This window comes from Leptonychotes weddellii, chromosome 1, assembly GCF_054177405.1.
Source record: "Leptonychotes weddellii isolate Sample4059 chromosome 1, ASM5417740v2, whole genome shotgun sequence".
Lineage (NCBI taxonomy): Eukaryota > Metazoa > Chordata > Mammalia > Carnivora > Phocidae > Leptonychotes > Leptonychotes weddellii.
In genome coordinates, this window is record NC_138369.1 from 139,343,721 (window position 1) to 139,357,732 (window position 14,012).

At 40.2% G+C, this 14,012-nt stretch overlaps 1 protein-coding gene across 5 annotated transcripts in view; it reads left to right on the top strand.

Annotated features, from left to right (window-relative positions):
* Positions 1-14,012, top strand: part of CCDC191 (coiled-coil domain containing 191) — a 94,822-nt gene that overhangs the window by 24,332 nt on the left and 56,478 nt on the right. For all 5 annotated transcript variants that reach the window (XR_014138221.1, XM_081796762.1, XM_081796767.1 and 2 more), the window contains one exon: positions 9,209-9,399. Coding sequence is in view for 4 of the 5 variants with exons in the window: in XM_081796762.1 (XP_081652888.1) it covers positions 9,209-9,399 (191 nt within the window). In the remaining variant the exon portion in view is untranslated. The remainder of the gene's footprint in view (positions 1-9,208; positions 9,400-14,012) is intronic.

Consider the following 14,012-nt stretch of genomic DNA (forward strand, 5'->3'; position numbering starts at 1 on the left):
GGTCCACCTAAAACCGATTACTCAGTTTTAAAAAGACCAACCAGTGTAACTTAAAAATGTGAGATTATGAATAAATTATCTCCACTCCTCACAGATTCTGCTTGATCTAAACCTATACTATATTGTTGTTAAGTTCTCATTTTGAAATAATTTTAGACATACAGAAAAATTGCAGAAACAGGACACAGAATACCTGAATTCCCTTCATGCAGCTTTCCCCAATGTTAACATCTTATGTAAATGTAACATAATTATCAAAACTAGGAAATTAACCTTGGTACAATACCATCAAATACCATTAACTAAACTATACACCTTATTAGAATGTCACCAGTTTTTCCACTAATGTCCTTTTTCTATTTCAGGACTTAGCCCATGATTCTACATTAGAGAATGCCTAGGAATAATAAAATAAAAAAAACTTAAAAAAAAAAGAGAATGCCTAGGAGTATATATCTAGGACTCAGTCCATAATTCTGTTTCATATAGCTGTCATGTCTCCTTTGCCTCTTCCAGCTTTATGACAATAGCTCCTCAGTCTTTCCTTATCTTTTATGGCCTTGACATTTTTTAAGGGTACTGATCAGGTATTTTGTACAATGTCTCTCAGCATTCTGAAAACATTGGGTTTTCTGATATTTTCTCCTGCTTAGATTGAGATTATGCATTTTTGGCAACTTTACTACAAGAAGTGATGCTGTGCCCTTCTCAGGATCATACTGGGGGTACACAGTGTTAGTATGCTGGGTTTCTGTACTGTAAAGTTGCTTGTATTTTTTATTTTTTATTATTTTTTTAAGATTTTATTTATTTGTCAGAAGAGAGAGAGCAGCAAGCAGAGGGAGAAGCCGGTTCCCCACTGAGTAAGGAGCCCAATGTGGTACTCGATTCCAGGACCCTGGGATCATGACCGGAGCCAAGGCAGACGCTTAATGGTCAGAGCCACCCAGGCGCCCTATTTTTTTATTTTTTTGAGAGAGATCAAGCACGAGCGAGAGTGAGTGGGGGGGAGGGGGAGAGGGAGACAGAGAATCTCAAGCAGGCTCCATGCCCAGTGCAGAGCCTGATGCAGGGCTCGATCTTACAACCCTGAAATCATGACCTGAGCCTAAGCCAAGAGTCGGATGCTTAACCGACTGAGCCACCCAGGTGCTCCTGTACTGTAAAGTTACTATATCTCCTTTGGAATGTCTTAGAGGAGATATAGTAAAATTATGCAAATATCCTGTTTCTCCTTAAACTTTCACTTACTAATTTTAACATCCATTGGTAGGTCTTGCCTGTAACATTAATGTATTTGTCTAATGATGATTTTGTATTTCCCTCATTTCTTCGTCATTTATTAATTGAAATTCTTCTAGAAAGAAAACCTGTCCTTTCTCCCCATTTATTTATTTATTCAATTATGTCCTCTTAGCAGCATGGGCTCATGGGTATTTATTTTAGTTTGTGGGTGATTATTATTATTGCTTACTCTGTTACTCAAATTGTTCTGACTTTGGCCATTGGAAAATCTTTCAGGTTGACTTCTTTGTTCTTTCAAAATGCTTCCATGCTTTTTTGAGCACTTCCTTTCTTTCTGGCATGATGGGACATTCAGGCCCATCTTGTATTTTCCCTTTCTAGCCCTGGAATCAACCACTTCTACACAGAACTCTGGTTTCTTTATTGGAGAATAGTATTTAGAAACCCAAATATGAATACTGGGTGCTATTACTGCTACTGGGGTGTCATTACTCAGACAGAGCTGGGAACTGTGTGTATACTAACCCCCACATATATACACATTATATGTATTTCTGTGTTTGTCTGTCTGTAGACATGTTAAAATCCGTGAGTTCATACTGATACCTCGAATTCCAGTGCAGTAACACAGGGGCCATGGTATCCTTTGCTCTTCCTTATTTATAACTTCTTTCTGTAACTATCTGTATATGTTTATTAAAATAATCATGAGTTCATAATGATGCCTTCAACCCTAATCCAGCACCACACATTTCAGTGTACCCTTTCCCCCTTGCTTATTTATAATTCCTTTCTCTGGCAGTGAGAAATCTGGCACTCATTACCCAAAATATATTTACTTATTTAATCCTGCTATACTATAAAAGTGGTTTCAGAATTGCTAACCCATACTGCTATGTAAACAAATTCGCTAACCAGAGTACAATATTGGTACATTATTTTCATTTTCAGTCGCATTCAGCCAGAATATTATTACTTAGGTTATAGGTTAGGTTCTGTTCTTCCCCTTCCATTTCAGTGTGATTATGTTATTTATTTGCAACATGGCTAGTGAACCTGTAATTTTGATTTCCCCCATGTATATGAGTGTAACAAGACATGGGGAAAATCCCCCTACCAGACTCCTCAGGCTTTTACGTAGACTTGGCTGGAGACAGGACAGTCCTCTGGTAAATGCCACGGAGTAGCAGACCCCCTGGGCTCATTACCTTGGCCCTAGTCCACATTCCTAGCCTGGTTCTAAAGGAGCCTAAAGCTGCCCTTGGGTAATGAAACTTGAACACTCAGCAACCTAAATATGACCACAGGATAAAAAGGGGGAAAATGCCTAGCTGGCTTGCAGTGAGTGGCTAGATAACAGGAAACTCTTGTCAGCACCCTCAAAATGGTTCACCGTCACAAGCCCAATAGCAAGCTATATAGAGTATTTGTAGGAAGACTTTAAAGAATCTGTTTCTAGGAGGAGTTCCAGTTCAAGCTCCTTTAATTCTTGTAATTCTCTGTGCTTTGACTCTGGATTGTATTTGTTCCCCCAAACAGTCTCTTTTAACATCACATGTGGGCCCAGTTATTCAATAGGAGACTTTCTGAGAGAAACAGAGCTGGCCCTCTTATCCAAACAGAGGTTCAGGTGCAGTGCTGTGCGTGCATCTTCCCCACATATTTCATTGCCTGGTCTCTTTGTTATATCAAAAACATCTCTTTCTCTATAGAAACTTTCTACTTCCATTTTCCATCCTATTTTCTCTTTGATCTTGCAGTGAAATCTCTTGGGGAGATACAGCAATCCTCATATCATTGCTAATTAGCAGAAACAACAAGGGATTAACTGTGAAACTCTTATACTATTTGGGAAATGGCCTTCTTAATTCTAACCCTGTTCTGAAATACATTTTATGTTTTCTTAAGAAGATAAGAAAGTCTGTGATCTTTGCTGCTTGTGAAAGTTGAAGAGAACAATGAAAGATGAGTTGATACTAACTTAAATCTTAATTCTGTGCGGGAAGTTTTGGTTTGCTTGTTTGGTTGGGTTTTTCTGTTAGAGAGTAAGATAATAGTGACCCAAAGGAATCATTGTTAATGTTGCGCTTACGGCATAGCACCTTCCAAAAGGCCACCCCACACTAAACCAGGGGAACATGGAGATATATGGAAAAGAAGCCTGGATTTTTCTGACAAGATGATGAAAACTGTAGTTAAGTACCTCATTTATATAGCACGATTCATCCCCAAAGATCTTCGTTCTGTCTGGACTGCCTACATGCCACTGAAGTAAAGCCATTTCTGAGGGGAAACATAGCAACCATCCTCTCTATGTTTGAGGAAGGAAATGAAGGAAAAGCCTCTTTGCAAATAAAACTTCAGAGAAAGAAATGTCAGGCACACACGTGAAGGACGTTGGGATTCATGTAACTCTCCCTCTAAGCTTATTGCCAAAGAGCACGTGTGGTATGCATTTTAGGAGGGGTTTGAAACATTATTATATATTACTTCATACAGCTAACTCTGGGAAATTTCCAAGAAAATTTTATCGGCATTAGTAAGGAGGTTGTTTATTCTGCTGTTCTTTTCTTCCTTACCCTCGCCCTATGAGTCACTCACGTTTCCCATTCTCCCAGAAGGGACAGTGAAGGCCATTTTACCAAAATATCGTGTTGGTGTTTTGCTTTTCAAAATGCCATGAAGCCGTTTTTGAGCTAGAGGTTCCAATTTGTGTATAAGTAATTTTTTGTCTTTTGAAAAAAGTACTGATTAAATTCTGCTTTTAAAGAAATAAGAAAAGAGCCTTTGGCATAAATGGAGCCCATTCCGTAAAATTTTACAGCGTAGAATATCTTTTCCCCTAAATACTAGACATTTCAGGTGACTATTTTTAAGGATCTTGAGAACCAAATGACATAGAAACATAGAAACAAATGACATCACATCATTGTCTTACTGTCAGTCTACCCTGGAGGTGAACCTAACATTTGTCTAATATATTCTGAGGTGAGCTCTACTCTCCGTGGTTCGAGTGTGTGTGGCTGGGGGTGGGGGAGAATGGGCAGGGAGTGGGGATTGGTGGAGGGGGGAAGGAAGTCTGGAAGAGGAAGAAGGAGAGTTCATGGGAAGCAGCGGGTCTGCCCTCCCTAAAGACATGAGGCCCTGAGCTACGTTGGGGAAGGAGGACTGTCCTAATGAATAGTCAGGTTATAGGCTGTATTGTGATCATTCTTCTTTACAAGATCCCAGAGAGTTTTGCTCATTAAGAATTTACTGTATGGTAAGACTAAGCAATTGCTTTCTGAAATTGTATTATTTCTGAAGTGAAACAGAGTTAGATTAATAAAAGCAATATTACTGATTAAAGTTCTTAGAATTAAGAAGAGTTTACGAAATGTCCTAATGTTGGCAGTACATACTCACACATTTATGAGTGAAGTGATATAATGTCTAATGTATGGGATTTATTTATAAATATTCCAGAAAAAAAAATGGATGGAAAGAGAAAATAAGATCAGCAAAATGTTGGTAATTTTTTTTTTTTAAGATTTTATTTATTTATTTGACAGAGAGAGACACAGCAAGAGAGGGAACACAAGCAGGGGGAGTGGGAGAGGGAGAAGCAGGCTCCCCACTGAGCAGGGAGCCCAATGCGGGGCTCCATCCCAGGACCCTGGGATCATGACCTGAGCCAAAGGCAGACGCCTAACGACTGAGCCACCCAGGTGCCCCAAAATGTTGGTAATTTTTAAAAGCTGAATGGGGGGTTTATTCTTCTGTTCTACTTTTGGGTATGTTTGTTAAATTTCTGTAATAAGGGTGTTTTTTGTTTTTATTTTAAGTTTAAAAAAGGAAGGAGAAAAAACTTAAATACAGAAGTTAAAAGAGCATTGCATCTTCCAGGATATAACAAAATAGCTTTTTGTCTGTAACCAGGGTTAGCATTTCACACAGCAGTGGTTGTCAAAGTGTAGGCCTCTGGGCTTTTCCATGGAACCAGGCGTTGTCCAGGTCTTAGCACTGTGTGCAGAGAACTGAATCTATTTTCCCTAACATAATTAGTTACAGGAGTATTTATGCTCTGGGGTAGGGGGCACAATGACTTCCTCTCTTTTCTTTGGGGCGTAAGTATGAAAATCAGGAGTAGGGTGGGACACAGGATACTCCTTCCCAGGGGCATTCATTTTGCCCTGATAGGATCCTCCTCTCCCCAACCCCCAGGGACTGCAAAGGTTCCGTGGGGCTTTTGCCTAGCTGGATTGGTCCCCAAAAGGAAAAAAGTTACTTCCTTGGGTAGCTTTAGAGCGCCTGTTACTTTTAAAAGCCAGGGAGTAGCAAGGAGTCACCTGGGGTCCTAGGGGGCGTGTAGCTTTCTTGCTAACGTGGAGGGGAGCCTCGGCCAACTCCCCTCGACCACTGGTTGCACCACAGTTAGTTGTGTTCAGCAGAAATAAATTGTAAACTTGTTGACATTTTTGTCCTCTTTACAATGCATTGTTTATTTTTCCATGACTGAGAATTTTGATGCAATTATCACTGAGCTTTCTGACAAAAGGGAAATAGCTGAGGAATTTTGATGAGTTACCCACTTCATTAATCAGAACAAGCATCTCTAGTGACGGGGTTAGAATTACAATGAAGATTAGATAGCAAATTGCTGTTCCACCTAACGTCAGTCATTCTCCGTGACAGCAGTGTGATTACACTTCAGGGAAGAGCTTTTCTTGCCAACAAAACGAGGGCAACTCCAGTGCAGGTAATAAATTTAGCAGGGCGAGCTGTCATTTCTTCTCTCGAGTGGAATCCTTAACGATCAAATGATGTCTTGTAGAAGATTTTGAGACGAGAAGAGCATTTCCCTTAAAAACTTTCTAAATTTCACTTTGTAGTATTTTATTTTATAAATTATTAGAGATAATGTATTTAGGAACAGTTCTTCCCACCGTGATTTTCAGTATTTTACTTACCTGTAGGAAGCCTTAATTTTCACTACCACCACTATGTTAAAGTGATGTGGAAGTTAAAATCAATGACTGTATTTGAAAATCCTTCAGAAATAAAACATGGTACAGAAATAAAGGAACTAGGTAAGAAAGGGAGGGAGGTCATCCTAGTCATCCAGCTAGTTAAAACATTAAATTCTGAAATAGAACTTATTAAATAGAATGAATTAAACAGAGTGTATTCCTCTTCCAACCCGATTGTGCTTTTAAATAATAGTTCTTGTTTCCGAGCGCAGAAGGATAGAGCAGGGTTGTCGCTCCCGAGTGTAGTACTGAAGAGGAGAAGCAGGCCTGGGAACAGCAGGGACTCAGCTGGGGGGAGAGGTAATAGAAAGAATAAATAGATCATGACTATGGACGTATGCCACTTCTCATCCCTTCTAAATAAAAGCAGAGTGCTAGCATCTTCCAGAGAAGACAGGACTGAGAATATTTTCCTTTCCCAAATATTTTCCTCCAAGCACATTTATGGGACTCCTGTTTGCCTGAATAACGTTTGCTCTGAGTCAAGAATAAGTGGCTATTCTTGGTTCACACTTGTATTTTTTCATTTAAATTTTAATGGGATTGCTCTTTTGAATAGGCAGGAAAAACCAGTTGATTTCAAGAAAACAGTTGCTATGAGTCTGTCACTTTGCTGTTACTAACTTCTATGTAGTGAAACTGAATTATAGACCTTTAAAACTGATCATTTTGCTTTCAAAGTCTAAACTATTTTAAAGAAATATGTTGACTATAGCATTTAGGAACTCAAATTTTCCCTTCTTAAATTCAGTTATGTTCTAGTGGTGCTCTTCTACCATAGTTAGTTATGTACTGACTTCTTTCTCTTTCGGTATAAAAGAAGCAGAGATTTTGCCCTTCATTTTTAGGAGACTTTTTGCCTAATAGATTAGGTCATCAGGATGCCAGAGTGTTTCGGTTTTAGCCTTAGGTGTACCACTAACTTTTCACTCTGTGAATTTAGTCATTAACTCTTCTCTACTTGAAGTTCAGCTTGGTGTAAGGTAAATCATAATAATATCTGCAGTCTCTCTATTTTGTAATGATGGTCTACAAATTAATAGTGCATGTAATATTGTGCTTACAGTAATGCCTTGAACTTAATAGACAAGGAATGTAGAAATCCAAGAAGCACGCTATTAATAGTGTTATTATTGTCCAGGTGGATTATGTTTATACTATTTCATCAGTAGAAATATTCCAGGAGTTAAAATTAGAGATAGCTGTACACCAATAGGAGTCTCTTAAATGAATCTGGTAGACAGAGGATATTTCCTTTTGACTATGGCACACAAGTTAACAATATATTTTTTTCATGCTTTATTTTGTGGATTAGACAGGCAGATAATAATGCAAAAACTCAACCTGGCAGCTGTGTGTCTTTGCCTTTTTATGACTGCAGGCATATCCTGTATTCAGCAAATCTCCCTTCCTCCCTCCCTCCCTGTCTTCTCTTCTTCCCTTCTTTCCGTGGGATCTAAGGTGAAGGTCTAGACAGTACGCCCTCATTTGACATAATGGAAAGGGAATGAGAGCTTTTTAAAGTTTGCCATGGTTTCTCCCAATAAATAATAATAAAGAAGATTCTGTAATTTGTCTAAATGGGAATAGAACTGAATTCTTGTGTAAGAAAACATTCCTAGCCAAATGGGCTATTTCTAAGAATTCTAACATATGCTCCCTTAGGTTATTAGTCTTTTAATTTATTTGCCCTCTTAATTTTGTTCAGAGTTCCCCAATTTAAACCCAGGGGTGGCTGCTTACTAAATGTTGAAATAGTGAAAGATAAGTGTTGTTGCACAGATATAAGCAGTAAATAGCAGCTGACCCTGGTAGGGCTAGCAAGTGCTTGAAGCTGGTCATCATGTACCCCCTCTGTCTCCCACAGAGTCACTTTCTATGAGGTTACTTTCTATTTTATTGCTATCAACCCTTGGTACAACTCTCAGATTTGCGATTTCCATTCATGGGACCAAGTCCCTTCCTTATGAAGGCTCACAGTCTAGTGGAAACCAGTAAACAGGTGGTTATAATACAGTGTAATGAGTGTTTTGATGGAAAGCAGAGGTTGCTCTGGGAACATAGTGGAAGGACACTTATATTTGGGGAGAGCAGTTGGTAACAGGAGAACTTCCAGAGAGAAGTGAGTCCTGAAGTAGTCAGTCAAAGAAAGGGCAGAAAAGGAGGACCAAGAAATTAGTATGAACATAGGAAAGTGTTAAACAGTGTGGTTGATGTAAGGTCAAGAGCTGAAAGTTATGTGATGTAGTGGGAACATTAAGTTTACCTTGAAGGTAGGAGATGTAGGCAAGGGCTAGATCTCAGAGATTTACTAGGACCATGAGTAAAGTTCTTCTCTAGGGACATCCTTAGGCTCAGTAGATCCTGTCTTGTTGTCAGATGCATGTAGTGGAAGATCCCAAGCATCCTGAGCATCTGGTCTCTCTAGGCACTCACAGAGCTCTATCATGGTCAGTGGTGGCTCAGCTGAAGCTGTTGTTTTAGCTGTCTTGTTTCCAGGGACCAGAGTCCCCCATTCTATTCCTCATGGGATCTTCCATGTTCCTTTGTGCAGGACATCAGCAGCATTAGTAATAGGAATGAATTACTCAGATGGTATTTACACTCCAAGACAAGCTGGCAAGCCTACTGGAAGCAGATGTTTCAAGCTTTTCAAACGAGTCCCTTAACTCGGGTCTTCGAAGTGACTGTTACTCGGGATCCCCATCGGACCGATGCCTTACAATGAGAACTAAGTATTGGAGTTTAAGTCGTGAGCCCGAGAGTACCTCAGCTGCATGACTTGAATATTTGTCGTCATTATTAGCAGAAAGCAATTATACTTTGCTTCTCTTCCATCAAGACAACAGTTCCTAGATTTGTTAGAAGAAGTGTGAGGGGGAAATCTGAGGTGACAGCTCTCGGTATCAGATATTAGCTCATCCATGGTGATTTTCCACATGTTTCCGTTGCAGTGTCAAAAACGGTATTTCTCTGCCTGGCACGAGCTGATTCTTGATCACAGGATTAAGCTGGGAAAAGCTGGGACCCTGTCCAACTGGAAGTTCCAACTGAAGGTCCTGCGGGCCTGGAGAGACTACACAAGATCCCAGAAGTTGGCGCGGGAGACTCAAGCCATGCAGAATGACCTTAGGGAAGAAAACAGGTACTGTTATTTTTATCATGAAAACCATGGTGTTGGGGCGCCTGGGTGGCTCAGTCGTTAAGCATCTGCCTTCGGCTCAGGTCATGATCCCAGGGTCCTGGGATCGAGCCCCGCATCGGGCTCCCTGCTCAGAGGGAAGCCTGCTTCTCCCTCTCCCATTCCCCCTGCTTGTGTTCCCTCTCTCGCTGTGTCTCTCTCTGTCAAATAAATAAATAAATAAAATCTTTAAAAAAAAAAAAAAAAGAAAACCATGGTGTTTTTAGGACATTTTTCCTCCTGAAGAATTCTGAAATAAACTCTAAAAAGTACGTCATCCATTATAAAATGTGGTAATCCCTGTTTTTCTGTATTACATCGCAAACTAGAAACTTTTAACTGAAAAATGTAAGCAAAAAAAATTTTAATTAAAATATGCTAATGTCCATGCTTTCCTTTTTGATGGAAGCAAGTATTATGCTTTTTCTCTTGTCTTCCGGTGTCCTAGCATTGCACCTTGGACCATCTTACAATTCAGAAGACAGAGTTTGGTTTATACGCCAGTAATTCTCATTGGTAGAAATCCCTGTCTGCACAGAGAATGTTAATTAGGGACACAGGGAACATTCATCTAGGAGGGCAGACCTGCCAAGGTGATTTCGCCCACTCCTCCATCTTTTGTTCTACACCTTGTTTAGAGATTTTTGATACCTTTATATCAGCTCCCTCTTAGGTTTGTGAATGACATAGAATTTGTCTTCAAATAAAACTTGCTTTGTCCTATCATCTTAAAATTAAATACATTTTCTTCTTTTCATTTCCAAGTTCAACTTTGCACCCTTGAACCAAAATCATGGCTTTAAAGGGAACCATTTGTTTATTTGGGGGCGGGTACAGTTTATGTTCTTGTGTGTATTCACTTCTCTCACCGGCAACTCTGTTAGCCATTCAGGGTGAAACTTGAATGAATGGTGTGTGAAATCATTGTTACGTAGAGGGAAATGGTGCCCCCTATAGTTGTGCAATCCTGTGACAGCATCAGGCCCTGGGGTGGATACACAGGAGCCTAATGCCTGGCCTCACAGTTCTGTGGGGAAGACAAGATCTAGAAATAGGACAGGTGTTGAGCAGCATCATAAACTGCACAGTGCATCCCCTCTGTTGCTGAGAATTTAGCAGAACGAAGTGTCACAGGGATTGAGGAGGCTCCTACAGAGTGCCAGGAAGGGCTTTATCAGGAAGGTGGGTCATGAGCTGGACTCCGTACCATAAGTAGAATGCTCCTAGGTGGGGACGAGGAGATGAGGTAATGACGTGTAGTGTAGCCATCCAGGTTGGTTGGAAGATCATCAGCTATGTGGTTCTCAAGTTCATCAACCTGTGAAAGGCCTTGAATGCCAAGGCAAGGAGTTTAGGGATTCTTTGTTAAATAAAGGTGAATTCTTGACAGATTTTAAGCAGAAGGATGACCTAGTCAATTTCCCTTTCTTTACAGTATGCCGGGGGAATCATCAGTTGGGGGGAAAAAGGCAGCATAGAAAACTCTTTCCCATAATTTGTTTCTAAGTTCTCAGGATCCAGTGATTGATATAAGGAATTGGGATGATAGCCTACTGAAAAAGGATTGGCTGGCAGGATTTGCTGGATAAAGGAGGGAAACTGGAGGTGCTATAAAGGGGAAGCAACATGAGTGAGGGCATGAAGGGAGTGGAAATTGAGTGGTGAAGTTAAAAGTGGCCTGTGAAATTTACATGCCAGAAGAAACTTGTAGAAGAAAAATCTGAAGAACTTGAGATTTCATTCCAATTAAACTGTTTAAATATAAAAATCACTAAATGGGGATTTCATAATAGCATGATGTGCCAATTTTTTTTAAAGATCTTAGAACTTTTTGTCTCGTATCTGTGAATTATTTTCAGGTGTCTATTTTTAAATGTTCAGAATGGGTACTACATTTTTTTTTAAAGTGCCAGAGTTAGAAAACACATAATAATTTTTTTACTACAAAACTTTAGAGCAATAAAATCTTAGAGTAGGAAGTCATCTCAAGGATCGTCTAATCCTGCCTGTCATTTTACAGATGTTAAAAGTAAGGTCTGGAGAGAGTAAACGAGATAAGGTAAGAGTAGCTAATCCACGAGAGTCTGGTCTTTTTTATTCTGAGTCAGATACTTTTTCCTATACCACCCTGCTTCTGTGTTAAATGTTAAATTGCATCTAGGTGGTGGTTCCTAAGACAGCCATATTTTTCAGTTATATGGCAACTTACTTTAGATGGTTGCAGATGAAAAATAGAGTAGCAATTAACAAATGACAAGTAATGCCAGAAACATATGAGAAGAAAGGAGCTATTAAATATAAACCTCCTTTGTGCTGCTTTCCTGCAAATCCCTGGCTCTCTACATGTTTTTCTTTGTTCTAGAAATTAAGTTGGGTGATTTTGTTCCAAGAAGGTCGGAATATTAAAGGTGGGGAAAAAGCTCAGAGGTAGATACTGTGAGCAGAAATCAAGAAATGTCGGTGGGATTGAGCGTGTCTGGAGAGCCTCTTTCTGTGTTTATCAGAGTTTCTCCTAGTACCTCAGTGGACACCAAATATACATTTGTTGAGTATAAATGAGTCAGTGAGTGAATGAGTTCATTTGCTTCCTCTCTTGTAATTTAACTTGATAGTGTCTTCAAGCATTTTTTTTTAATAATGAGCTCAAGGAATATAATGGGTTACTCACTGTAGAAACTAAACTCTCACCAGATTGGCAAAACACAGGTGGTTCTGTGGCCTATCCACCTGGACATGGAAATCATTTGCTATGCCCATTACTCGGATGTCAGCTGTGTCCTCATCCTCCAGCTCCTGCATCCACATCTGTTTTTGACACCTGGGGTTTTCCCCTCACTGGCCTGTCCCCTGCAAGGGCCAGCTTTCCTGGCTTCTATTCTTCTTTCCTTCCTTCCCTTCTTCCTTTATTTCTTTCTTTTCTTTTCTTTAATTTTCTTTCTTTTCTTCCTTTCTTTCTCTCTCTCTCTCTCCCTCCTATTTTTATCTATCTCTTTTCTTTTAAAAGTAGTTATGGAAATGGTATTATAAAATTTCAATACAATATCGTAATACAATCTCAACATGAACAAATATTCCCAGACCCTGAGAATTCACTTGCTTAGGTAATACAACAAAACCCTGGTGTACACACCAAGTTAGGCCTTTTGATGTGGTGGTATTGGAATTTGAACTGTATTTTTAATCTGCTTGTTAGCATGTTCTCTTTCAAAGCTGCCTTTAGTTCTTCCATTGCTCCTCTCTCCCTTCCTCTCTCAAATTTATGGCCAGTCCTGGATAAAATTAGGAAGAAGTGGGGTTTGTTCTCAGCATCCTCCCCCAGCCCTTCCTGAGCCCCTGATTTCTCAGTTCTTCCCTGAGAAGCACCTCTGTCCTTCGCTTATTAACCTCCACATTGCCTGCAGTCCTGCCCTCTCTTGCACCAGAGCTCTGGGCCTTTCCTGGAATATGCTTTTATCTCTTCCCTTTGTCCCTCAAGCCCCACGTGCTTTTTTTTTTTTTTTTTAAAGATTTTATTTATTTGAAGAGAGAGACACAGCGAGAAAGGGAACACAGCAGGGGGAGTGGCAGAGGGAGAAGCAGGCTCCCCGCCAAGCAGGGAGCCCGATGCGGGGCTCGATCCCAGGACCCTGGGATCATGACCTGAGCCGAAGGCAGACGCTTAACGACTGAGCCACCCAGGCGCCCCCCCGCCACGTGCTTTTTTACTGTGATCCTCAGTTGATGTTATCCCTCTCAGGAAACTTCTTATATTTTCACAGGTGTTGTGTGGAAACAGTGCCCAAAATGTCAGTGATGGGGATTTGAGGATTTGAGGGTCCTATGGCCAGCCAGTGGACAAACCGGCCCTTTGACATCCCTCAAACCATGACATTCATTTGTTCACTCATTCTTTGATTCTGTTTGATGGAATTTATTCTTTCAGCCACCCAGCTTTTCTGACGTTTACTGGGTACTAGGCTCTCTCCTAAGTCCAGGGAGGGGGACTTGGAAAAAAGTGTTAAACACTTACCTTCTAGGAGTTTTCAGTCTAAATGAAGTGAAAAATGGTACCCAAATGCTAAAAATAGTTACAACAGAAGGCACCATAAGAAAAATACTTAGGAATGACATAGACTTGGCTATCGTGCATTATAATCCCCTGAGGAGCTTTTTAAAAATAGGAATTCATGGGCCCCATCTTCTGAGAGAGAGAGAAATATGGCTAAGTAGAAGAGGGCTTTTTTGTTTTGTTCTGTTTTTTTTTTTTTTTAATTTTATTATGTTATGTTAGTCACCATAAAATATATCATTAGTTTTTGCTGTGGTGATCCATGACCCATTGTTTTCGTATAACACCCAGTGCTCCATGCAGTACGTGCCCTCCTTAATACCCATCACCGGGCTAACCAATCCCCCCTCCCCCCTCCCCTCTAAAACCCTGTTTGTTTCTCAGAGTCCATAGTCTGTCATGGTTCATCTCTCCCTCCAGTCCCCCCCCCCTCATTTTTCCCTTCCTTCTCCTAGTGTCCTCCATGCTATTCCTTATGTTCCACAAATAAGTGCTTGACTTATTTCACTTAGCATAATCTCCTCCAGTC